Source organism: Drosophila pseudoobscura, chromosome 2 (genome assembly GCF_009870125.1).
Source record: "Drosophila pseudoobscura strain MV-25-SWS-2005 chromosome 2, UCI_Dpse_MV25, whole genome shotgun sequence".
Lineage (NCBI taxonomy): Eukaryota > Metazoa > Arthropoda > Insecta > Diptera > Drosophilidae > Drosophila > Drosophila pseudoobscura.
Window position 1 is genome coordinate 10968829 of NC_046679.1, and position 24844 is coordinate 10993672.

At 47.6% G+C, this 24844-nt stretch overlaps 4 protein-coding genes across 4 annotated transcripts; 2 read left to right on the forward strand and 2 right to left on the reverse strand.

Moving 5' to 3' along the window:
* Window positions 1–9867: 9867 nt before the first annotated feature.
* Window positions 9868–10393, reverse strand: LOC26532104 (uncharacterized). Its single transcript, XM_015181709.2, has 2 exons — window positions 10289–10393; window positions 9868–10218 (listed from the first exon to the last, which is right to left on the reverse strand). The coding sequence occupies exons 1-2, from the start codon at window positions 10296–10298 to the stop codon at window positions 9944–9946; spliced, it is 285 nt and encodes a 94-aa protein (XP_015037195.1). The 5' UTR covers window positions 10299–10393; the 3' UTR covers window positions 9868–9943.
* A 1668-nt stretch (window positions 10394–12061) lies between these two features.
* On the forward strand, window positions 12062–12552 carry LOC6897151 (uncharacterized). Its single transcript, XM_002137295.3, has 2 exons — window positions 12062–12170; window positions 12242–12552. Exons 1-2 carry the CDS (start codon window positions 12161–12163, stop codon window positions 12517–12519), a joined length of 288 nt encoding a protein of 95 aa, XP_002137331.1. The 5' UTR covers window positions 12062–12160; the 3' UTR covers window positions 12520–12552.
* Window positions 12553–13643: 1091 nt separating this feature from the next.
* Muc91C (Mucin 91C) lies at window positions 13644–17870 on the forward strand. Its single transcript, XM_033376721.1, has 3 exons — window positions 13644–13747; window positions 14840–14907; window positions 15005–17870. Exons 2-3 carry the CDS (start codon window positions 14899–14901, stop codon window positions 17624–17626), a joined length of 2631 nt encoding a protein of 876 aa, XP_033232612.1. The 5' UTR covers window positions 13644–13747; window positions 14840–14898; the 3' UTR covers window positions 17627–17870.
* A 1568-nt stretch (window positions 17871–19438) lies between these two features.
* ChT (choline transporter) lies at window positions 19439–24579 on the reverse strand. The gene is made up of 6 exons (XM_001358417.4): window positions 24043–24579; window positions 22969–23349; window positions 22296–22880; window positions 21916–22237; window positions 21539–21811; window positions 19439–21443 (listed from the first exon to the last, which is right to left on the reverse strand). The coding sequence occupies exons 2-6, from the start codon at window positions 23240–23242 to the stop codon at window positions 21071–21073; spliced, it is 1827 nt and encodes a 608-aa protein (XP_001358454.2). The 5' UTR covers window positions 23243–23349; window positions 24043–24579; the 3' UTR covers window positions 19439–21070.
* Between the last annotated feature and the right edge of the window lie 265 nt (window positions 24580–24844).

Below are 24844 nucleotides of genomic sequence, written 5' to 3' on the forward strand. Positions count from 1 at the left end.
ATGTAAAACGAGGGAAACGCTCGCGCCAATCCACACACCGAACACACTGACACTCTACCCGTTCACCGTTACCACACCGTGCGGCGGGGGGGAGACACACAACAAGAAGCAAAAATCTCTCTGGCAGCACCACCAAAGGACAACGACAGACAGACAACGACTACGAGGCAGCAACGTGCGTTGTATCGTCCGGGCAGGAGCAAAGGTAACTTCTGTCTGGCACTGGGGCTGGCTCTGCCACTGCTGCTGCTGCTGCTCGGCTCTGCTTTGCTGCTCTGCTCTGCTGCTCTCTGCATACACCGTTATTTTGTCGGTATTCAGCCTGGAATGTCTGAGGCGTCTCCGTCCGCTGCCCCTGGCCCGCAGAACGTGAGCTTTCCACGGCGCAGGATACGACGCATGCGCCTCCAAGGGGCAGTCAACCAATTGGCTGAGCTCTGGCGGAGCTACCTCCGCGGACTGCCCGCCTCGCCCGTGTTCCCAGGCACATTACTCTCGCCCAGTTGAGCACATTTGAATACATTTGTATTCGCGCGAGGCGAAGAAAATCAATTTCTCTCAAACATTCGTACCTGTCTGTCCACTCTCCTCAGCTCTGGCTCAGGTTTTTCTCAGTTCTTTTCTTTACTTGTATTTCCTTTTCTTCTCGATACTGTTCCTATGCGTGTTCTGGGCTTAATCGTAGCATACATTTTAGGGCTTATGTAAGGCAGGTGTGGGTGTGTGTGTCTGTGGGAGTTGGTAGATTTTCTTCTTTGGCCCAAAAATACGCACTCACAAACACAATGTAATTATTTTACAACAACAAGCCAGTACTGGCAGGACGATTTATTTGTTAATTCCAGCAATTGCCCAAACAATAAACACCAATTTCTCTTCCGACAGTCTCTATACTTAGATTCACATGTACTTACAAGTATCTCTCAAGTGCCTCGAACAATGGACTTGGACTCGGACTCAGACTCGGGACTTGGACTCGGACTTCTGATAAATATCTGGCGAGGACTGCAATGCAGAGGCGGTGTCCCAGCCTTTTGTTATATTTTTGGGCAACACCAGCCACACAACTGTCACACAATTTGCCAATTTCATTGTCATTTATCATCTGACAGGCACTTTCTGCAATTTATCAAGACTTAACTTGTGCTCCCCGGCTCAAAGGCCACGCATTTACGCCGAGATGAGACTTTTGTGTTTTGTGTTCCGGTTCGCCATAACACGACGAATATAATATTCATTGGCAGATGAAAAAATTGCATTACAAATGTATTCAGTCCGTTCTTTCAGTTTGCTGTTTTCTCGCACCTTTTTTTGCCTCCTGCCACACTTTTCTGTTGCTTTTGTCTACATCTCTGCTGTCTTTTGTCGCCAACTCTTTTCTCTCTATTGCTTATGTTTCATTTTTTATGCGAAAAACTTTTTAAAAAGCGGTTTATAATTTATTCACTGCCTTGGGAAGTTTCTGTAGGTGATTGGAGCGCTTGGCATTCAGTGGGACAGAAAGGATTCTACTTAAAGTTAAAGCCAAGAAGCGAGTTATACATTTATGAATCTGATAAAGATATGACCTACAGTAGAACTACTATTCTGTCCATAATAATTAGTATTTATCAATGTAAATGATGATCTATCGGACAGAGATTCATAAGATGCATATTTGTATTCATTTATTTAGAGCTTTAGCTGTACTCCCACTCGTTCTCCATTGATTGATTCACTTTTATGGCTTTGATGTATCCAGTTTTATATTTTCATTCAGGATGTACTGCCATTGATTCGCTTTGAGTGCCACCAATTTCCCGTTGCAAATGAGGCAAGCACCTAAGCTGGAAGTCATGTCAAGGTTATAGCAGTTTTATTGATTGATTATTGAACGGAAGTGCATAGAAATGACTCCCCCGACGGCTTTAAATCGAATCTCCACTCAAAGTTCGCCTCTTCTTTTAAAAGTTTTCTAGTCTTTGAGGATTTGCTCCTAAGAACCTTTAAAATCCAGCCACGTATAAGCAATTACGTGTGTAAAATTCTTGCTAAAACTAGTATTTTTTCATTTCTTATTTTCTTTTCTGGTGCTTTTTTGAGGTAACTTTTAATGCAGTGCCACAGCAGCAGCAGCAGCAGCAGCGATCGATATGAGCCGCGGCAGCGGAAAGTTGTAGAAGTCTGCTCCTCTCCGGTTCTCCTTCTCAAAGGTAAATCAAGGTGTGCCCTGGCCCGGCAGTGTGCGTGTTGTGTGGGCGTACGAAAGTGGGCGTGGGTGGGTGTGCCTCCTGCGGATGTTTGCACGGCGGCTTAAATATAAAAACACTATATGGTGGGGCCAAATTATATAGCACAGCCATCATCAGCGTCGCCGTTTCAGAGTCTCAGGCTCTGGCTCTGGCTCTGCCTCTGGCTGAGTCGGGCCAACGTACTTTGGGTTACCCAAAGTGGTTGAAAACAAGGTTGTTACTGGCCCGCGGCGCGGTACGTGGTACGCACCACCCACTCGCCCATCCGGCAGGCCGGGCAGGCAGGCCAGACCCAGAAAAATGTCTACAGGGCACGCAAGGCAAACGAGCTAAAAAGAAATGGCAAGAAGAAAGGCAACCGCGTCAAGGGCCCACAATAGACCAAACAAAGCCAACTTTTCCACAGGTACACAAAAAAACACCAAGAACTGAAACAACGAGGAATGGTCAGAGGTGGCTGGTCTATATATAGAAAAATTGCGACTCTGTATCCGTAGTCGATTTGCACAGCACTCAAACTTAATTCAATTTTAATTTACAGCTAATTGTTTGACCCCGAGAGATGTCCCGTCATTTGTCATTGCTGGGACTGGGACAGGGACGGGTACTGGGATTAATTAATGTTCCGCGGGCCAAGTGGAGCAGCGGACAATTGAAATGTGACACCGAGAGGTGACTGAAAGTCAACGGAAAACGCTAGTCCCAAGATGCTCCGCTCCGGGCAATCGAAACTGTCAACTCAGAGTGGAGTAACGCTGGGCGGTCCTGGGAAGAGACTTCAAAGCGATACTTGGCCCAATTATGAACCCCTAACCGATCCCAGTCCAACCTGAAACCAGAACAACAATTTCCATGCCCTAATATTTATTTTCAATTAGGAACTTGCTCATCCCCGGAAAAGTGATATAATGCCGGGCATACTCGCACTTGTAATGCGTACGCCTTTGGCCAATTAGAGGATGGGGTTAGACTGGCATCTGCTTGGATGTAAACGAGCCGCCACCACCACCACCAGCACCAGCAGTGGACCCACTCCCACTATCCAACCACCACCGCTTCCACCAACAGCAAGAGGAAGAAAAAAAACAGAAACAAAAACAACACTTACACAAGAAGGAAAGGCTTTCGAGGGCCGAGTCTTTAGATACCCTTGCACGTCACATTACATGGTTCTTATGGCATCTATAAGTCTAGAAGATACGTCCACCGAGAGTGGAAATTGTAAAAAGAAAAGGCTTTCACTTACATTTTAGCATTAACACGAAAATAGTTGATTTAAATATATTTCATAGTTAAATTAGATATATTTGTATTTAGCTTGAATATATTTCCTTCGAATTTAATATATTTTTAATACAAAAGCGAATCCTATTCTTCATAGGTTTGTATTTAAAAGTCGAAAATATGGGTGTATCTTTTTACAATGATTTTTTCTCTGAGTGTAAGGAATGTGACTTATCAACGATCGGTGCAATATATTTATTACAACTATCTCTGGAGGCTTACAAGATTAAAGATATAAATATATAGCTGCATCTCGGATACGAACGTCTCGTAAAAATCGGAATACTCTTTGTAAGGGTTTCAGAACAACACTTGTAAAATATCACGCTGCGCCTTAGGGTCTGGGTTTGGCCAAGGTAAGCCGCCTTCGTCTTCATTCCACTCCCCGCCGTGCACCATCCCCACCCCGCACTCTCACCCTCTCCTGGCCGCCCTACCCTCGTTATATTCTATCGATTTTTATACCGTTAGCATGTCTGCTAGATCTACATGGATACGTGTGGGTTTTGTGTGTATTTTTGAATATCTACATATCTTCCCAGGAAAAGTGTCTGTGGGTGGGGCACGCTATCGGGAGCCGGGGATCGGGGGTATAGCAGTTTGTTCGTAATAAGAGCTAACTGTAAATGGTTTAAATCTTGCAGGACCGCGCCACGCATATGCACACGAGTATATTGGACCTGGCCTAATTGGATTGCTCCAACCGCAGCGCACGGCACATCCTATGCCAGAGCCAGTAGCCCATCCTGACGTGTCCTGCCCATATTCCATATTCCATATCCCCTGTCTACTGTCTCCTGTCAGAGGTGGTTTAAATTTATATTTACCTTAAAATATTTCCACTGCCGGCGTCTGCTGGCTTGATGGCTTCATATTGCCGTTGATCCTTTCAGTGTCTGCTGATATTGACAGCCTGATAGACAGCAGGATACCTGCCAGGGCTGCCGCCTCTGCTGTGGGCTGGGCTCGGATTTTGTTGTGGTTCGTGGCTGTTGGTGCTGTCATTGCCAGTGTCTGGATTGTGTCTCTAGCTGGGGCGGCAGCTCCCCCGGGGTGCCACATTTGATGGCAGCCACATCCACATCCACAAACGACAGCCAACCATCTCCCGCTGCGGCAAAGTTCATTCTAGACTCGATTCTGAACGGTGTCAAGAAACGGTTGCCAAAAGAAAAACAACTCATGATAGGTACTCAGAAGTTGATTATGTCTTCGGAGATTCTGCAGGTGAGACACCTGTCGAAATCTAAGTTTTTCTTTAAGCATAAAACATTGTGAAATGGATGAAATTTGAAATCTATCTTAATATTGAAGCAAGTACTCGTAAAAGAGTGATTGATGTTGAAGTGGAATGAAAGAGAATTGTGATTGACAGATGGTAAATGCATTAATAGCAACATTGAACTAAATGAAATATTAATGGAAACGAAGAATGTTTGCTGGAAAGTAGAAACACGAGGGTAACTAAAGATTTTTCTGATATGATTTACAAGACAGGTCGAGAAGTCGGGCCGAGAGCTGTCGGTGTGATGGACCAGTCTCTGAATATTTTATGTGCGGAAAACAACAGGAAGATGATTTTATCAATGGATAATAAATACTTTACTGGCAGGATGTTCGCGACCAATCCATTCTGAATGAATCTCATACTGACTGAATCACACACATAGTAAATAGCCTTTAATACAGCCCTTAATTTCTCCATATCCATATCGATCTGAAACCAATTGCAACCTTCATTAATAATTCATTGAGCTGAAATCTCTTTCATTCGCATGCATATTTTCCATCCGTTTCCATCCGTTTGCCGTAATTGCATAAGCCCTTGGGAGGTCCTAATTACTTGTACTAATAGTTGCAATTGATTGGGTTCTTTGTGCGGTCAACGGTAGTCAATGAAATGGCTCTGGCAGAAGCAGAAGCAGCCAGCAGGCAGCAAGCAGCAAGAAGGGTAACACGAGCTGCAGCCTCGTTAGGGTAAAAGGGCAAAGGTAACGAGTTGGGGTCAGAGTCAGCCAACGCAATTCAATCAGCGAATGGGGTGGTCGATTTTTCAGTGTTGAGTTACCAGTCAATTAAGCTGGACCCGTTTTCATTCAGAGCGGAGAACGGAGAACGGACCCAATGCTGGTCATGAAAAACAAATTATGCGCAAAATTGCACCGAGTGCACATTTTATGCGGATGGCAATCAAATCTAATGGGATCTGCGCTGGCTGAATAATATCAATAACATTAAAATTAAGTCCAATCTTTGCGCAGGAAAAATCGCACAAACAATCTAAGGAGAGTGGGGAATCCATCGGTAGGAGAGAGAAGATGGTGCCTGGCAACGGAAGTGGGCGGGAAAGAGGCAGGAACAGCGCAAATCTATTGAGGAATTTACTTCAAAGTGTGCGTGTGCCCCTGCCCGTGCATGTGTGTGTGTGTGTGTCACGAGTGGTGGAATTCCGAAGGCACCCACAGGAGCAGCATGCCGCCGCCGCCGCCATCAAAATGGCTGCCGAAAGTGTTGAAAAGAAACTAACAATGGCCGACATCAAAGAAAGAGGAGAGCAGCCGATTCCCCAAAGGTATAAGTGCTGCCCAAGCGATCAATAATCCGCGTTCGAGAATCCTTTGAGCCGGATTCGAGGGGAAAGTCTACGAAAATTAATTGCAAAAATGTTGGAGACACGCACAAACACTGTACAATAATGTCAACCGAACAAAAACACTTTTGTGTGCGTGCTCTGCACCGTCCCCCCTGCCCCCGCCCCCCACCACTATCGCTGCTGTTTTAGTCGCTGTCAAATCGGGGAGAATGCAACTTTTGACATTTCGATGACCTTAACTAAGTTAGCTACAAAACGCCCTGCAACAACGCCAACAACAACAACGACAGGGCGAGCACTTGCAGTTAATTTCACTCCCCCCTCTCTCCCAGTTTTGTTCTGCGGTAGGTAACCTAAATTCCTATTACTGTGTGCTGTTCCATTTCTCAATCGTTTGCTGGAACATGTTCCATTTGCCGTTTCGGTTTCGGTTTCCTTCTCCATCTTTCATTCCTTATTGACTTTGCCATTTGCTTTTGCTTTTTTCATTCTTTCATTCAAACATGGCCGCGTGGGTGTGGCCTTGTTACCCACACATACACCAATTTCCTCCCACACACACACACACAGACACACAGGCAAGGAGACGACTGGATGTGGCTCCGGCTCTGGTAGGCGGAGCTCGCTCTCCGGCGCTCGTCGAAATTCCTTTGCCTTGCAGAATGAACCGCGGCTCTCCAAGAGACACATCTGTGCCTTCCAGCTGTTCATCAGCTGTTCAACTTGCCTGGAACTCAGGGGTAGCAGGCCGTGGTGAAAGCTTTCCAAGAGGGGTCGAAGCAGTTGGCCTGCAATTTCTGGTTTCTTTTTTTTTTTTTTGAGTCAATAAAAAGTTGCTGCAATTTGTTCAGGATTTGGCGGTGGGGGGCTACTTGAGTGTAGTGTGGCATAATGGGATAGTGGGCGGTTATGGCTGGGAAATGGGAAATGCTATGGCAAACAATGTTCTAATTGTTTTTTCCGAAAAAGAGAACTGTACGAGTATCATGCTTAATGTTGTATTATTCAAGAGGTTGGACAAGGTCTTTGTCTTGATGTATTTTATTCAATTAGCAGCCGCCAGACCTGAACAGACCTCACTCACACGAAGGACACTTCCACAATAATCAGCTCAGAATCATCGAAAATAAGCTGCCACATTTCATTGCCCCCACTTGAGAGGAATCAAATTTTAATGCATATAAATTGCGTATACTAAGAGCGGGGAAGATTCTGAAATATTAATGGGCCGCCAACCGAAAAAGGAATCCTCTAATTTCCACCCACATTCACAACCCCATGTGGCAGGCCGCGGCAGCCGGCCTCAGGTGAGAACTGACAGGTGAGATGCGATGCGGCTTTGATACTTCAGCTCCAGCTCCAGCGGCATTTATTATTATTCCTGATGTGGGTACCCGAGCAGCCCACGCCAAGCTGACTCTCTCTCTCTGACGTCAGCAATGGACTTGAACTCAAAAATCTGCAAATTGTACCCGCTTCAGCAGCGAACTTTGACCCATGCTAAAGCTGATTCTCAGGCACTGAAATATAATTTGTTAGATCGCTGGCGTAGTTTTTTGAGCCGTGTCGCTTTGAATTTATTTGTCAGCCTGATGAAAGGTCATTACGATTTTGTTTCTTGTACCGTTCTCCGTCCGTCCGTCCGTCTGTCTGACAGCGGGTCCGTCTCCGTCTCCGTCCCCGTCCCCGTTCTGTCTATCCGTATTTTCCCATGGTAAATTCATCATTTTTGCGACATGTCAATTTGTCATTCACCTGGCCTGACAGGCCATATATATCTGCTATATACTCGTACTTGTGTGTGCATATAGGGGATACACATGTTTTCTTATCAGTCAAATCAGTGAAGCCATCAATCAAAGAGAGGCGGGGCGGAGCTGTGGCTTAACAGATGGATTGAGATAGATTGGGATAGATACACGCAATTAGGCGAAAAAATTGAGGAAGACAACAAAAATTTGCACTTTGATGAAGGAAAAGTACTTCAATTGAAAGCAAACCTTAAGTGGACTAGGAAATATCTTAAGTCACAAGCCTGTATATATTTATATTTGCTTGGATATCCAGATATGATAGATAGAACCTAAAAGATAGAACGAAAAAAGCTTGTAAAATCACATAAAATTCCTTGAGCTTCGATCTCTTTCTGTTCAAATGTTAAGAACCTTAATTATCTCCCACTTTTTGATGATGACTACACAATCGAAATGTTCTTTATGAGTAAGTGTTTCCATTAAAACGTTTTGGCATTTATGTGTTTATTCATTATTACAAAAATGAGTGAAAAATTATGTGGTTCAATGTCAGAGCTTGATAAATGTCGTCTGATAAATGGCGCTTGTCTTATTTACACAACTGTTTAAGATATATGGAAATGATCGTAAATATATAATGGGGGAATAATTATGGCTCACTATGTAGTTGTAGTTGTAGTTGTCATTGTCATAGTCGCTGTAATTGCTGGCCAAGTGCCCGCCAATTGCTGATGCAGCTCCTCAACTTAACCCAGAAATACGAGTACGAGTACGAGTACGAGTGTACTAGATGAGCCTCTAGCAGCTGCTGATAAACCCACACCATCCAAACCGAAGCGAACTCAAATTGTGGTATACGACTATTGGCAAATGAAGCGAACGATGGGACTGCCTGCAAGTGCTTTGTTTTTATGCCCCGATAGCGGGTCGCCATTACCATTACCATTGTCATTGCCATTAGCTGGGAGTCGTGGTGGTTGGTGGTCGGGGGTCGGTCTTTATCTCTATGCAGATAATGGAACTTCCTTGCCTTGTCAAGGCCGTGTTAACTTTCTTCAAAGCTGCAAGGCGGCCGAGGATGGGGTGAGGTGAGGCGAGTACCAGCACCATCTAAAATTCATTATGTGATGCCATCGATGGTTGCCACTTCAGCTGCCCGCGGGGCACCTACAACGAGCTCACGACCTCTTCAGCCCCGCCGGTGCGGTGCGACCAATGGCTGTGTGTTTGCATTGCGGCAATGATTTCTAACTAAATTTATTGAAGTACTTTTCACTTTTAATGTGAACGCTGCTGCTCTTTTCGGGGCCTTCGCTTTGATATTTATGACTTTTACTTGTAAAACCCCAAAAAGAGTGAAGAGAAATAAATACATTTCCAAGCTCCCCCCAATTTATAGTTTGTTAAGCTCCAAATTGGAGCACTGGAGTGCGAGTCTGCCTCAGTCTCTTGTCTGCCTGTCTATCTGCGTCTCGTACGAGTATAACTATTTTTTGTGGGTTTTTATTTTTGAGGTTTTGAATGATCGCAGAGGCAGAGAAGTCACAATACCAGTTGATTGATTGTAGTAGCAGGCAGCAGGCAGCGGCAGCTGGGGCAGCGACAGCGGCAACAGCTTTTGATTGGCAATCGAAGGTGTTAGATAACATTACAAGCGCAACAGACACGCACTGCCTAATTATCGTTTATCAGACACACATATATCAAATGACGACGAGTCATGGTCTGGCCTGGCCTGGTCTGGCCTGGTCTGGGAAGTCGACCTACGAGTAGTATGTGGCCTGGCCCATGGGAATCGCTGACAGCCTCGTCACTTAATTAAAAGTTCTGCTTCATTGAGCTGTGGCCCATGCTCGGTCTCGTCTTCCGACTCGTCTCAGGTTCACGTTCACGTTCACGTTCAGACAGAGCCGAATGTTAGAACAGAAATAATTAATTTATTTATGTGAGTCTGTGATGTTCAATAACCTCCCCAGCCCAGACCTCCATAAAATCCAATCAAAACTTGGCGGAAATAAGAACGAAACGGACGTTCTCTCCTCTGGCCAGGCTAAGGACCAAAGTTGAGTCGTTGTGTCTCTTTATTTAGTGTACGGCTCAATCCACTTCCACTCCTCCCACACAACGCATCCCTGCTGGGGCTCCATGAAGGCGTAGTTGTCGGGGCACTGGATGTAGTCGGCCTTCTCCTGTCCCTCGGGGCACACCCAGTAGTGGGTGGGGTCGGAGATGTCGCGGAATTTGCGAGCATGATCCTCAACGATGCTGCAGTCCGGCTCGGCGTAGATATCCTGACCTCTGTAGGCCGTGCTGAGGGCCAGGAAGAGGCCCAGAAGCAGGCAGCATAAAAGCGTGCCTGGAAGGAAATTGGGAATGAAAAATTGGGAAAATCTTGTGCATTCGCCAGAACTGTTTAGGAATCTCACTCTTGTACATGATGTGAATGCTCGACGATGCCAATGTTGCAATCGAAGGCTGTGGAATGGCATATTTATAGGGTTCAAATGATTGCAAATATTCTGCTTTTTTTTGAATGGGGACGCTTCTTATCGCTCTTCCCGTGACATTTGTTTCCCGTCATCGGAGGCACAAGCAAAATCACTTACTCCAAATGAGTTTCGACTTATTTTTAGCCAGCGATTCGGTGTCACGGAGCCCCCTCGCCCCGCCGCATTTGTGCAATCATAACTAGCCGCATTTCTCTTGGCCACATTAATTGGATTTGACCCGAGACCGTGTCGACTTAATCGATAATTAGCCGCTGCACTGCAACGTTGCCTTCACATCATCTTGGTCAAAATAAAATAATCAGCGGCTTAAAGCAGCGTCATCTTGGCTGCTGTGTCTCCTGGGCCCATTGTTAGCCACTGCCGAGGCACCCTGCTGATTGGCAACACCTCTGGCCAGACTGGCTCACTGCACCCCCTCGCCCCTCCTCCAGCTGGATACCAGCGCCATCTCCAAGCCATCACGGCCTGCTACTTCAACGCGGAAACTGTAATTACACTTTAAAACATTTTGTAAGCGATTTTCAGGGTTTTTGTTTTCGTCAAAGTTTTGCTACTAAACGGTTTTTGCTTTTCGTTTCGTTTCTTTCTTTGGTTTTAGTTTTTTTGGCTTTGCATTTCGTGATATTTGTTGTTGTCTTTTAATTTTTGCTGGCTTTTTGGCTACGCCACGAGTATTTATGTTGGTCAAGTGGCCAGGTCTGGCCTGGCGCCCAAAAATGCTTGAGGCAACCGGACAAAAAGCCACAAAGAAACAAACAGTTAACATAAATGTAAAATGCTTTGCAAAATGACAAAACACAAAAAGAAATGCTGAGACAAAACTTAACAAAGCCAACAAACAAAAAAAAAAACAAACACCACGGCAAGCCGGTGGTCAGCAATTAATTAATGAATGGGCCGATAGACCTAAATGTTGCACAATTTAAACGGATTCAGATTTCGGCATTTGTTTATGAATTATGGAATTATGGAACACATCCGATCCGATTATGGATTCGGCTTGGATGAGCAGCAACTGAAGTTACGCTCGAAAAGCTGTCAATCAATAGGCATTCGAATGAGTCAACAGAGATCATTATGATGGTGATGATGATGACGATGATGATAATGGTGGTGGCGCGTGGTGTGCCAAATTATGATGAGCATGTTCCCATCAATTAGGGAACAACCTTCGAGTGCAGTTAGTTCTTATCGGATCTAAATTTGGCTGCAGCCACAAAAGTTTCAATTTATTTAATATCTTGTTCCTTCCTCTCCTCCCTACACCTGGGACAATCATTTGTCAGTCTGTGTTTCTTATCGTGACATCGAGACGCTGGTTTTCGATCTGGGTACATCTCTCCTGTGTGGTTGGGTATATTGTATTTCTGATAACGAATGAAACAGATGGAAGAAGCAAGTTTGATATATTATATATATAAGCTTTGGTTCCCCCCATTTTATCCGGAATAATCGGACTATCAAATAAGTTATTTTCTATTACATTCAAAAGGGATATCCTATAGTCCTGTACTATGTACATATGTGTGGTTGCCTTTTGTTTCTCTTCAGATCACTGCACAGCTCTCCTGATTTCCTACCATCTACTCCGCCTCGGTGCGACTCTGCCGCGACGTTCTCTTCGATTCCCCAGATAATAATCAACGGATGTGCGCGTGTGTCAAAATGTCAATACTTTTGTTATTCTTTTGCTGCCCCCCAATCCTATAAAAGTGCCGTTTGGAGAGTGGGGAGCTCACAGTTGCTTCTTTCTACGGAGAAACTTTCGTTGTTTTTACTGCTAACAAAATGAATTCTGGTGGGTACGGATGTGGAGTCCCCAATGGCGCTTCTTCATATTGACCATATCGATTTTTCTATGGACTGCAGTCTTTGTAGCTCTTTGCGCCGTCTTCTTGGCCGCCATGCTGATGGGTGGCGTCAATGCCGACGCCGGACGTTCGGCCTGCCAGGATGAGTCCGAGCTGGGACAGACCTATACGCACCACTTCGATGCCGCCAAGTACTGGCTGTGCGAGACTCTGGGCGTGCCCGCCACCGAGGTGGACTGCCCCTCTGGTCTGGCGTACATGCATCTGCTCAAGGAGTGCATTCCCTGGGCCAGCTACATCTGGAAGAAGCCAGAGATGCCGCCAACAGTTGCCTAAGAATAAACGCCATACCAGAAAGATTTAAAAATACCAGCTTTTGTATTTGAAAGATACATATGTTATATTTATTTACTGCAAGGTAATATGATTTCGGATTTCTAAAGGGTTATCACCGTCTCTGTCTCATTCTATCCCAAAACGGAAGAAAGATTTGCCATTTAACAGGATCTATTTCATCCCTACCGAGTATCAATATCCCCTAAAAGATGTTGCTATCCGTATTTGTGGTACTTTTTGGAATATGTTGATAGAAAACCAGACAACACAGAGATGATAGGTTCATTCGTCATACAGTAGTTGTACCCCTAATTTTTGGCTACATTTTCTAAGCACTTTGTGAAGAAATAGCTCAAGCCACGCACACATTCAAATATCTTGCAGGCCGATTATACTTACACCGATTAGGACTTTCCTAGGCACAGAAGATGGGGCCTCACCGAACGCTGGTTTCGAGGATCAGGAGACCAAAACAAATCCAAATATGGCTTTACAAAGGACCCCGAGGTCTCTTGATCTGCAACATAATCAAAATTAATCCAACCCACATATTCAGATGAATCACACATACATATTTGCATGTGTATGTAAGTGCCGCTGACAGATGTTGCCACTGAACTTGACAGTCGCTGCGGCACCCCCCGCGGTCCAATTTCGTCTTTATCAATGCAAAAACAAAAGACACTCGCCAACAATAAAAGGCAACCGCAAAAAGCTTCCCCGCCGGCTGTTGGTTTTTGGTTTTTGGTTTTGGCTTTTGCTTTGATGATTCGCGCTGCGGCAGATGCGCAACGCTGGCAGCGACGCCGCCGCGCATGCGTCGGAGCTCTAGGCGGGCACTTGTTGCCGTTGCCGTTGCCGTTGTTGCTGGTTCGCTTTTGGAGAGTGAGTGCATTTGAAGAGTTACATAAAGTACCAAAAGCGGAGAAAAAAAATAGCTCTAGCTCTAGCTCTACCTCTGCTGCTGCTGCTGCTGTTGCTGTGGCTGTGGATGGTGCTCTGCCAGCGTCTTCTTCGCAGTGTGTTTGGGATTGCTGGGAGCTTTTTGGGTTTCGTGTGTTTTTTGGCTTTTTGTGGCTTTGCGCGGTTATGATTTTGTATAAAAGTGCATGCTGCGCATCAGACAGCAGTATAGTTCGCATTTGTCCATCGGTGGAGCATCACAACTCCAAGTTCAGTTCAGTTTCCGCACCCCCATATCACAGAAGCTGCTGGTGCTCACAGAACGGTTAGTGTCCCCCCAAAGGACAATCTCCCATATTATTCTTTGTGTCTGATTCTGGCATGGCATGGCAGTGTCCAATTGGTATTTCTATTACCAAACCTCTACAAACGGGTCAAAGCAGTCATCACTTAGCTTCGAGCTTCGAAAAACAATTAAAATTCTTGTGGCACAGAAGGCAGGCGGAGGAGTAACACGATTCGGGCCCGTGCCAGCAAGCCATCACAAACAATAACGCAAAGTGCAGAAAGCCAAACAAAACGAAAAGCAAACCAAACCAAACCGAACCGAACCGAATCCGGGTGTTCGAGTGTGCGGGAGTGCGAGTGAGTGTGGCCGCAAGAAGGAGAGACAATAATTGGCACTAGTAGCTGCTGGAAAGCAAAGAAAACGAATGGAAAATATGTGTCACTCACTTGCTGCACACATGCCCCATGCCCCACCGAACGAGGAGTGCGAGTAGGAGTAATGCCGCAGAGAAGTCATCCAAGACAGTTGGCAATTTCTCACTGTTTGCGATTTTGCAATGTCATAAAAATCTATGACACTAGGCTACACCCACCCCCACCCCCACCCCCCTCACGCTACTGCTACTGCAACAGCGGATGATCACGCCCCCGCAGCGCTTTGGGCCCTTATCTGCTGGCTTTTGTTCAATTCTGCCACAAATTGAAAGGGAAAGGGAAATGGATAGGAAGAAAGAAAAGTTTCACTTTGTGCTTTGAATGGGATTTGCCAGTAATGCAGAGACGTGGGAGCTGGCAGGCCATAAAACTGAGTCGGCTCACGATCTTCGGCTTCTGGGCATTTGGCCAAAACCTAATTAAATGCGAATATTTCAATGCCAGGCGACACGCTCCGGCAGTTGGCCAGTTCTTGGCATTGGCTTGCCGCCTGCCAGGCCAAACCAAGATTGATGGCCGATTGAAGCCTCTGTGACTGTGCCTGTGCCTATGCCTTTGTGGCCCCCACATTTCTCGGTCAGATAGTCGGTAATGGGGCAAAAAACTTATGCAACATTAGCGCAATTTATCTATACAATTTATTTCTTGCTTTCCTCAACGTTCCATCTCTCCTTCCATCTCCATCTCGTTGCAGCTTGAATAATTCGCATTTGAAACGCGTCCACAACAGCAGCAGAAGAAGCAGCATTAGCCATGCGATTGGTAAGCAGAGTAGAGCAAAGCAGCGCCAGAGCCAGAGGCAGAGGCAGAGCATCGACCGGAGCGGCACAAAAAACTAATTTCCTCGTTTTTGTTGCAGCTATTTGGTGTCATCGCCGTCGTCGTCGTCGCCCTGTTGCACGATGCAGCAGCCGCGAAACGTGAGGCGCCGCTGAACAACGGCTACCTGCCACCGTCGTCGTCCTCGCCCCAGAGGCCGTCCTCCAAGTACGGAGCACCGCCGCCCAGCTCCTATCTGCCCCCAGCCTCTGGCCCAGCACCCTCCTTCAATGCTGGCCCATCCAGCAGCTATGGCGCTCCCCCTCAAAGTAGTTCGTCGGGTGGTCCATATCCGGCATCGGCCCCCCGCCCCTCTAGCTCCTATGGAGCCCCACCGCAGCGACCATCCTCCAGCTACGGGGCACCGCCCAGTCGTCCCAGCCAATCGTATGGACCTCCACCACAGGCCAAGAAGCATCACCATCGTCGTCCGTCTTCCAGCTACGGGGCTCCTCGACCAGCACCCCCCTCTTCTTCCTATGGAGCGCCTGCACCACCCTCAAAATCTTATGGCGCACCCGCGCAGCCATCATCATCTTATGGAGCTCCTGCACCCCCTTCCAAGTCTTATGGCGCACCCCCGCAGCCATCTTCGTCTTATGGAGCTCCTGCGCCACCATCATCGTCCTATGGTGCTCCCGCTCCTCCATCCTCAAAGTATGGACCTCCCAAGTCTGCGCCGTCATCCAGCTACGGAGCCCCGAGACCAGCACCACCTTCCTCTTCTTACGGAGCACCTGCACCACCATCCAAATCGTATGGTGCCCCCCAGCAGCCATCATCATCTTACGGAGCTCCTGCACCACCATCCAAATCGTATGGTGCCCCCCAGCAGCCATCATCATCTTATGGAGCACCTGCACCACCCTCATCGTCCTACGGCGCACCCGCGCAGCCTTCCTCTTCCTACGGGCCACCCAAGTCCGCACCCGCACCCGCACCACCATCCTCCAGCTATGGAGCACCTTCCCAAGGTCCCACGAACTCGTACCTGCCTCCCGTCTCGCGGCCCTCGAAGCCCTCCTCGGACTACAATGCGCCCAGTGTGAGCAGCTTTGTTCCACTTGCATCGGCGCCCTCGACCAACTATGGTGCTCCATCGAAGACCCAGTCGCTAGGAACCAGTGGATACACCTCGGGGCCGGCCGCATCCTACGAGGCGCCGGCGGCACCTCCCTCCTCGTCGTACGGTGCTCCATCGGTCTCCTCATCGTTCCAGCCAATCTCAGTGCCCTCCTCCAGCTATGGAGCTCCCAGCGCCGGATCCAGTTCTAGCAGCTTTTCCTCGGCTCCTTCTTCGTCCTACGGTGCCCCAAGTAAGGGTTCCTTCCCATCGGCGCCCTCCAGCTCTTACTCTGCCCCAAGCCCTAGCGCCAACAGTGGAGGATCGTACCCTTCCGCTCCCTCATCATCGTACTCCGCCCCAAGTCCTAGTGCCAACAGCGGAGGATCTTACCCAGCGGCTCCCTCGTCATCGTACTCCGCGCCAAGTCCTAGTGCCAACAGCGGAGGATCATACCCAGCGGCTCCCTCGTCATCGTACTCCGCGCCAAGTCCTAGTGCCAACAGTGGAGGATCATACCCAGCGGCTCCCTCGTCATCGTACTCCGCGCCAAGTCCTAGTGCCAACAGCGGAGGATCTTACCCAGCTGCTCCTTCGTCCTCGTACTCTGCACCTAGTCCTGGTGCCAATAGTGGTGGACCGTATCCATCGGCACCATCCAGCTCGTACGGTGCTCCCAGCGCCAGCTCGAATAGTGGCGGACCCTATCCGGCTGGCCCATCCTCTTCGTACTCCGCACCCAGCAGCAGCTCGAACAGTGGTGGACCCTACCCAGCGGCTCCCTCATCATCGTACTCCGCACCAAGTCCCAGTGCCAACAGTGGAGGATCGTATCCTTCCGCTCCCTCGTCCTCGTACTCCGCTCCAAGCCCTAGCGCCAACAGTGGAGGATCGTATCCTTCCGCTCCCTCGTCGTCGTACTCCGCACCCAGTCCTAGTGCCAACAGCGGAGGATCGTATCCCTCCGCACCATCCAGCTCGTACGGTGCTCCCAGCGCTAGCTCGAATAGTGGAGGACCCTATCCGGCGGCCCCATCTTCTTCGTACTCCGCACCCAGCAGCAGCTCGAACAGTGGTGGCCCTTACCCTGCTGCCCCATCCAACTCGTACTCGGCGCCAGCTGCTCCTCCCTCGTCTTCTTATGGTGCCCCAGCCACAGGACCCTCATCTTCGTACAGTGCTCCCTCCTCGTCATACGGTGCTCCCTCGTCGGGATCTAGCTCTGGAAGCTTCCGCTCTGGATCTGGCTCTTCTTTTTCGACAGCTCCTTCATTCGGCTCGTCTTCGTCCGGCTCGGGAAGCGGTGGCTATCCCTCGGCTCCGTCCTCCTCCTATAGCGCTCCATCCAGCTCGTATGGAGCTCCTGCTACTGGTGGCGACTCAGCTCTGAGCTTTCCCAGCGGTCCCTCGTCCAGCTACAGCTCTGCACCTGCCAGCGGATCGTCCAGCTCTGGTTCGTACCCCAGTGCACCGTCGTCCTCGTACGGGGCACCCGCACAGGACTCCGGCTACAACTACTCCGGTCCCAGCCAAGTGCCCGAGACCATCCAGCAGGGCTACAGCTCCGACGGCGGCTACACCTACCGCAAGAAGAAGTGAGCGGTGGTGAAGCCCTGCATCGCAGCCGCCAAGTGCCTTCGAATACTCGAATCGAACCCATCATCAACCCGTCATCGCTTTCATCTCCAATGCGTCGCCATTTGTTTCTTACCTGTAAATTATTCCCCGAATGACGCCCAATCCGTCCGTCCATTCTTCTTGTCTCCCATTGAACTCTAGCCGTAATTCACTGTATCATTAGATATATGTAACAAAATGTTTGTTGAATAAACACGTTGAAGATCAGTTCGAGAAGTGGTGCAATCTGGGGGCAATCAGTTCGGGCCGATCGCTTGGCTTCACATTCGCGCTTTATCCACGACATCCGCGACATTTGTGAGATTCTTCGGCTCGTCTAATTGGCCCTCAAGCGGCCGGCCAAAGCCAAATGACAGTTGAAGGTTCGGATCGGCTAACAATGCAAATGCAAAAATCTTCGAAAATACCGGATATACTCGTACAGCTGCCACAACATCAGCCACATCCACTGAGACGGCAGCGAACATCCACCGACATGACAGCCGTGCCACTGAAGCCGCAGCAGCCCGCTATTAGAGGGCAATTCTCAAGCGACACAAGTTATGGGCTTATGATGGAGAGTGCTCAGATTAGAGATTCCTATCTAATTGGGATTACAGCTTAATTACAGCTACTACAACAGCAGGCAGCATCATTAGCATGCTAATTGAGAGTACCAGCAGTGTTGATGGAGATGGTGGCAGCCTGGAGGATTCTGCGGCTTTGGCACTTTAGCCATCCGATTTTCTTCTAAATAATATAAGTATCTGTCTCATCGTTGCCTCATGCTCATGCAGATCTTCTTGGGGTCTCGGCAGTGCATGGGACCAAGATCCCCGAACTGCATTGTTGGGGACCGTCACCGTCACCGTCACTGCTCTGCACTTTAACTTTGGGCTGTGAAATTTCCACTCGCGATAATATAATCCCATTGTCTGGGGGATTGTCACTTGGCGGCTTTTGTTGGCCCGTAATGTGTGTGTTTATTACACAAGCCAAAAGTCAGTTAAATAAGTACTGAGAAATAGAATAAATAACTAGACAGAGTTTTGCATTTGCATCAACAGAGAAACCATTTTAATATGTATATATGTATATATAATTTTTATTTTTATTTATTAAATACTTTTGTTTCATTTCGATTTTGTATGCCATTTTGCTATGCTTAAAACATTGATATGTATTACGTTTGGTTTAGTTTTCATCGTAATCTTCCCGACTCGTGATAGGTTCTTCTTCCCCTCTTCTTCTTTTTTGGTTAACATAATGCCACTAAAAGTTATGTGGAATCAGTAGATTCCGTATAGTAACAGTAACGTAAATCCTTTCAACTAATTGCACAACAAAATTGATAGGTTTTTGTTTAGTTTATTTTGATGCGAGCCCAAGCGAGGGGTGGCCATCGCAGGATCGTCTCGTTTAATGCATAAATTATTTGGTGGTTTTAGTTTTGGTTGATGGTAACATTACAAACAATTCAAGTAACTTGATTATATACAAAGTGGATTAAACTGCTCGAAAGAACTCTTAAGAGAAATCAAAACACATTCATAGAATTATATGCATATATATGTAGTTTTTGTCGGAATTTACTTTAAGAGTTTTGGTTAAAACGGATTTGATTTGATTCAATTTGAACTTTATCGAAATGTACACACTCAGATCTGAAGTAAGAGATAATAACAATAACAACGAACAGATTTGGTATGATATATCGTATATATGTATGTAGTACATATTGTATGTATTCCTAGATGGTTCAAACACTCAGTTCCGCTTATGTAAACGTTAAAAAACATTTATGACCCCAATACAACAAACATATATGAGGCTCAATCAAAAAGCAGTCAACATTCATTACACTTAAGTGAGTTATATACGGGTATACGGGTTTAACACTGTGTCCAGTTAGGTTTGCATATTAGCTTAGTTGAGTTGAGTTTTTGGTAAGATTTTTAGTTTTGTTTAGTTTAGTTCTTCTTGCCAACGGGACGTAACTTTAACAAACGAGCCATTTGAGAATGACAAAAAAGAGGAACCAACATCCACATCTCTCTCGATTATACATAAATATCTGAAAAAAACCCATTATCCCACCTCATAGTAATCGTTATTATGGTTATTTGGGGTCTCCGATTTCGATTTCGAATTAGATTTATGTTCAGATTTAGGTTCAGATTCAGGTTCAGGTTTTTTTGGGTCTTAGGCAGCGTGTGTAAGTAGACTAGAATTCCTTTCGCAGGTGTCTCTTTTTGGTTATAACTTTCTAAATTCAGTGTCTGTCTTTCTATATATCGTATGTATGTATATTTATATGTAGGTATGTATGTATATATGGTTGTACATATGTATAGGTATATTATTAGGTACTACGACGCAACATTTTACATATGTCTGTTCTGTACGAGTATGTTCTGCAATACTATATGTACTTCTTCTGTGGTTTTTGCTCTTTGAGAGCAGCTAAAATTCATTTGTCTATATGTGTAACTCAATATGCCCCTCAAGATGCTCTCGCTTACACAACTATTTTGTTGTTTACATACAATATGTGGTATGGTAGGGTATCTCGATATCTCCTATATAGCTTACAAAACAACAGTTACAGTTACACAAATGATATGTATTTTTTGCTATAATATATGTATTACTAGTTCCGCCTTTATTTTGATATGTTTCGTTTGCGTTTATTTGTGGATAGTTTGCTTTGCTTTGTTCTTTGTTCGTTCTGGAAGGACACATGATTCACATTATATGCATCTGTAAAGTACGAGTTTATGCGCAGGTCCTCCGATATGCTAATTGGGGAATTCCGATTCGTATTGCTATTCGTAGGCCTAACTTTGCAGCCACTTTTCATCGATAAATAGTGTATTGCCTAGATTTGAATGCAATTCTCTCCAATGGAAAATGCATTTGATATGTATTGAGTTGATCGATTTCTGAATCAGATATTCAGTTGATCGATTTCCGCATTCGACATTTATACATAAGTACTATATATTCTCACGACTAGCAACATAAAAGTCAACAACAACAGAAATCAAGTTCGAAATCCATAGAATATAACGCTTTAAGCTTGTGGAAACCTATACATAATTGATATACGAGATAAATTGGCTAAATTATACGTTAATTTTACAGTCAGCTTTCTGCACTTTATACCCTGAGCACTTGTGTGTTTAACGTACGTTTCAAAATACTTTCTGTACCCCACTCTGCTTCCCGCTTCCACCATTCCATTCCATTCCATTCCACTCCATTCCATTCCATCCCATCCCTAACAAGCGCAACTAAAAATCTAAAAACTCAATGGATAAAACGGTAGCATACTTGCAGGCTCCCCCTTAACCTCGACACTTACCACCTGGGACACATCCGCATCCACATCGACATCCACATCTACTGGGACTACGACTACTCCACTCAGAAGGCCGTATTGTCCTGCTCTGGCGTGGGTATGGCCATGCCGGACTGGCCCAACTGTCCGCCGCCGCTGCCAGTGGCCGTGTCCAGCATCTTCTTCACCTGCGCCTGTGCCGTCTGCTGGTTCATGCGTCGGGCCTCCGCCACAGGTAGATCGTCGTCGGACTCCAAGGCAGGATTGATGCGTCCGTTACGCTCGTCCTTGCCCGCCATAGTGGCAGCGCCATAGAAACGTGCCAGGGGGCCAGCCATCACCGACAGCTGCTCTCCGGACTCCGATGGATCGCCCACGCGCTGCACATCCTCGGGAATGTTGACCACGCAGCGGAAATAGTCGTAGCTAGGCGGCAACTTTCCAGACTCGAACATCATTCTGGGGGAGGGTTGGGGAGAGAAAGGAGGGGTTACCGAAACCGAAATTAATACCAAAACCCAATGATACGATGAATTATCTCGAATTCCACTTACTTGGTCCACCAGGAGACGAAGACGAGGGTTATTAGGCTGAGCAACATGGCCATTGTGCGGAAGGGGAACATCTGCTCCTGCGTGTCCTCATCGTAGCCGGGATATTTGATGAGGGCGGGTAGTCCTAGTATGGCCTCGCCACCCGACAGCCGAATTAGCAGTGCCACAATGTAGGCGGCCAGGCTGCCGTACGTGTTGCAGTGCTTCTTGAAGTGCACCACCATCAGAAGCTGGGGGAACAGGATGACGTAGACCAGATCCGAGCACATGGACCTACCAGGAGCCGAGCAGGGAACACAAACGGGAGGAGGGAGGATAGGAGGATACTTAAGTAGATGAGATGCCAATCAGGCTGAATTATGTACAATGGGACATACCACAAGCCGTATATGGAGGGAATTGTGAGGGCCATAATGGTGGCCAGAATGCCAACCACAATGATGGACACGCGCATTACCCAAATGATTTCCATCTCGGAAGCCTTCTGACGGAAAATCAATCGGTAAACGTTGCGTGCAAACATCGAGGCGGCCGACAGCACGGACGAGTCGGCGGATGACATGACAGCGGCGGAGACGGCGCCCAGCCCGAAGAAGGACACAAAGTCGGGTGTCAGATACTGCAGCACCATGGGCAATATCATGCTCGTCTCATCCACAGTCAGGGGATAGGGACCCTTGTAATCCGTTTCGTTCCAAGCTGTGGGAGGTAGGGAATCGTCAGTCAGTGTCAAGTTCTAATCACACTAAAAACTCACGTGTGGCCTTGGCTATGGCACCAATCAGGACAGGCGGAATGGCCATCAGAATGCATCCGGCAGCAGCCACGTAGGACAGGAGCTGAGCCCGTCCCGCCGTCTTGCTGGAGAGCACACGCTGGAAGTACACCTGCCAGGGAATGCCCCCGAAGACCAGTAGCAGCCCGTAGTCTATGTACAACCAGTGTTTTTTTGGCTCCACGTGCCCTATCCAGTCCACCTGAAGGTCGCTGAGGCTGCCCACATGCTCGTTGGTCCAGGCGAAGGGGATGCACATCCAGAGGCCGATGAAAATGCAGAACAACTGTATCACATCCGTGTAGGCCACGGAATACAGGCCGCCGAAGAGTGTGTAGAAAATGGCAATGCAGGAGGACAGAATGACCGAAGTGCGATGATCCATGTCAATGATCACCGACAAAGTGGCGCCCAAGGCGGCCAATATGCCAGCAGCCCAGAACACCTCACCGCAGAGGGCGGGCAAGAAGAGCAGGCCACCCATGCGCTCCCCGAACGAGTCCTGGAGAGGATCCAGCATGGTGATGTAGCCCTGCTTGCGCATGGGATTGGCAAAGAAGATGCCACCTATGGATGGAAGCGGGTAAAAGGCAGCATTAGCAAACACCTCAAGGGAACTTCGATGATGGGAAAGTGGGTAAATGGGAAAACTCACCGAAAACCAAGCTGAGAGCATAGCCAAAGGGCGCCTGGCACCAGACCAGACCCGATGTGTAGATGGCCTCGGCCGTGCCATTGATATAGCCGCCACCCACCCAGGTGGCGGTCATGGTGAAGATGCCAACGAACAGGCCAATGGAGCGTCCAGCCAGCATCACCTCCTCCTCGGAATCGTTGCCCGCCTGCTTTTTGCGACCGGCCCAAATGCCCACCACCAGGATGAGAGCGTAGAAGAGCACAATGCTCACGACGCCCGCAACATTAATCATCCTTGGTTATCGAGCGAGTCCCTGGCTTGGATATGGAAATAAAATCGGGCTTCTCTACTCCCACTGCTTGTGGAAATTAATGACCTCCAAATGGAGTCGACCTTTAGCTGCAATGCGATACGCGTTCGCGGTGGGGTGGCGGGAGAGAGCAGAAAAGTAATGTTCATGAGCATAATTGTGAATACTGTTGCATGCCTCGGGGCGGGGGGCAGGTGTCCGCCCGCTTTTCAATTAACTGGCCCCAGCACGCAGCATTAAATATTAAGCCATTGCATTGGCCATGGCCATCGGTGGTATGGTGGCGACCTTTGTTTACAAGGATAGTCAGGGTCTCCGTAATAGGACCCCCGCATACTCCTACTACGGCAGGGCTGTGTCCTTGCGCTAATGGCGCGCAATTAACTTGCAGTTGCAGTGTTCCTGCCACTGCCTCGATATTATTTATAGGGGGTGGGGGGAGGCGCACGCACTAGAGGTGGATACGTAACCGACAGTGATACCCGTAGGTCCCAATTAGCCTAAATCATTGCCATAAAAATACGGCGCGCTGACGAATGGAGAGTCAAGGCAAGTACGTCATAGACGGGGAGCATTCGGAACCCAGCACCACCCCCCAAGTCGTGGGGTTCATTCACAAAAATTAACAAAGCACTGGGCGCAGAGCGCGGCACTTGGAAAGCGCCCGAGACGTACAGTGGGAGAGAGGGAGAGAGAGGGAAACCCCCCCCCTGGGAACGACGACACGACGCGACACGTGCCCTCTGCGCATGTCCCAGCGCATTTGTGGGCAATCGACTCACCTTTGCTGTGCTATATGTACGTACGCCAAGTTCAAAAGCAGACGCCACTTTGTGCGCCCAGCGTGGCCGAAAGAATCTGAAGCTCTGAAGCGTCGTCTGGAGCGCGCGCCAATCAAATGCGCCTCAACTTATGCAACATTTCCTGCACGAACGAGTGCGCGGCTTGGAGTCCTCTCTGGGGTCCTCCGTCTTTGTCTAAGCAGATCACAGATCACAAGAGTCTACGTCTACGCTAATTAGATAGGAATCAACGTGAAGTCTGGCCAGGAATACGTTTAGGAATCGCACACCACAGAGACACACACACACATACACACGCTTTATGTGAGGCAGCAGTCGCCCCAACGGAGGGACGTCTTCTGAGACGGACTGTTACGAGTCTTAAAGTGTAACCCGCACATGTGCTCCGGCTGTTGGGAATCCACGTGATGGCCGCATTAAAACACTGCTCCTATTTCGGGCTCTACACCTGAGAAGTTATATAAATAAATCCGTTTGAATGCGGGCACAAACTATGCTACACACGGGCCCCAAGATATGGCGATGCCGTGAAGGACTGGCCTGTGGTCGGACTCGATTTCCCATACAAATTGAACTTCAAGGTGGGCGAAACCGGATCGATGAGAGCTAATTAATCTTGTGCCTGCGCTAAATCAATTCGGTTTTGATAAAAGTTCGAAAAGTACACAGGTCCGGCTATTGTCTATGGCTATGGGCCTGAGAAACTGAAAAAGGTATTTCACGCTCAGCCGTTCCTCCGTGCTGACGGTTAGAGTGACAAAATTATAACTGAATTGGAAGT

Bases quoted from the DNA above. Each gene is read 5' to 3' on its own strand.
- ChT (XM_001358417.4), bottom strand. From the start codon at position 23,242: ATGATTAATGTTGCGGGCGTCGTGAGCATTGTGCTCTTCTACGCTCTC. The intron at 22,881-22,968 runs GTGAGTTTTCCC...TTCCATCCATAG, and splicing joins TGCTCTCAGCTTGGTTTTCG to GTGGCATCTTCTTTGCCAAT. The intron at 21,444-21,538 runs GTAAGTGGAATT...ACCCTCCCCCAG, and splicing joins TTCGTCTCCTGGTGGACCAA to AATGATGTTCGAGTCTGGAA.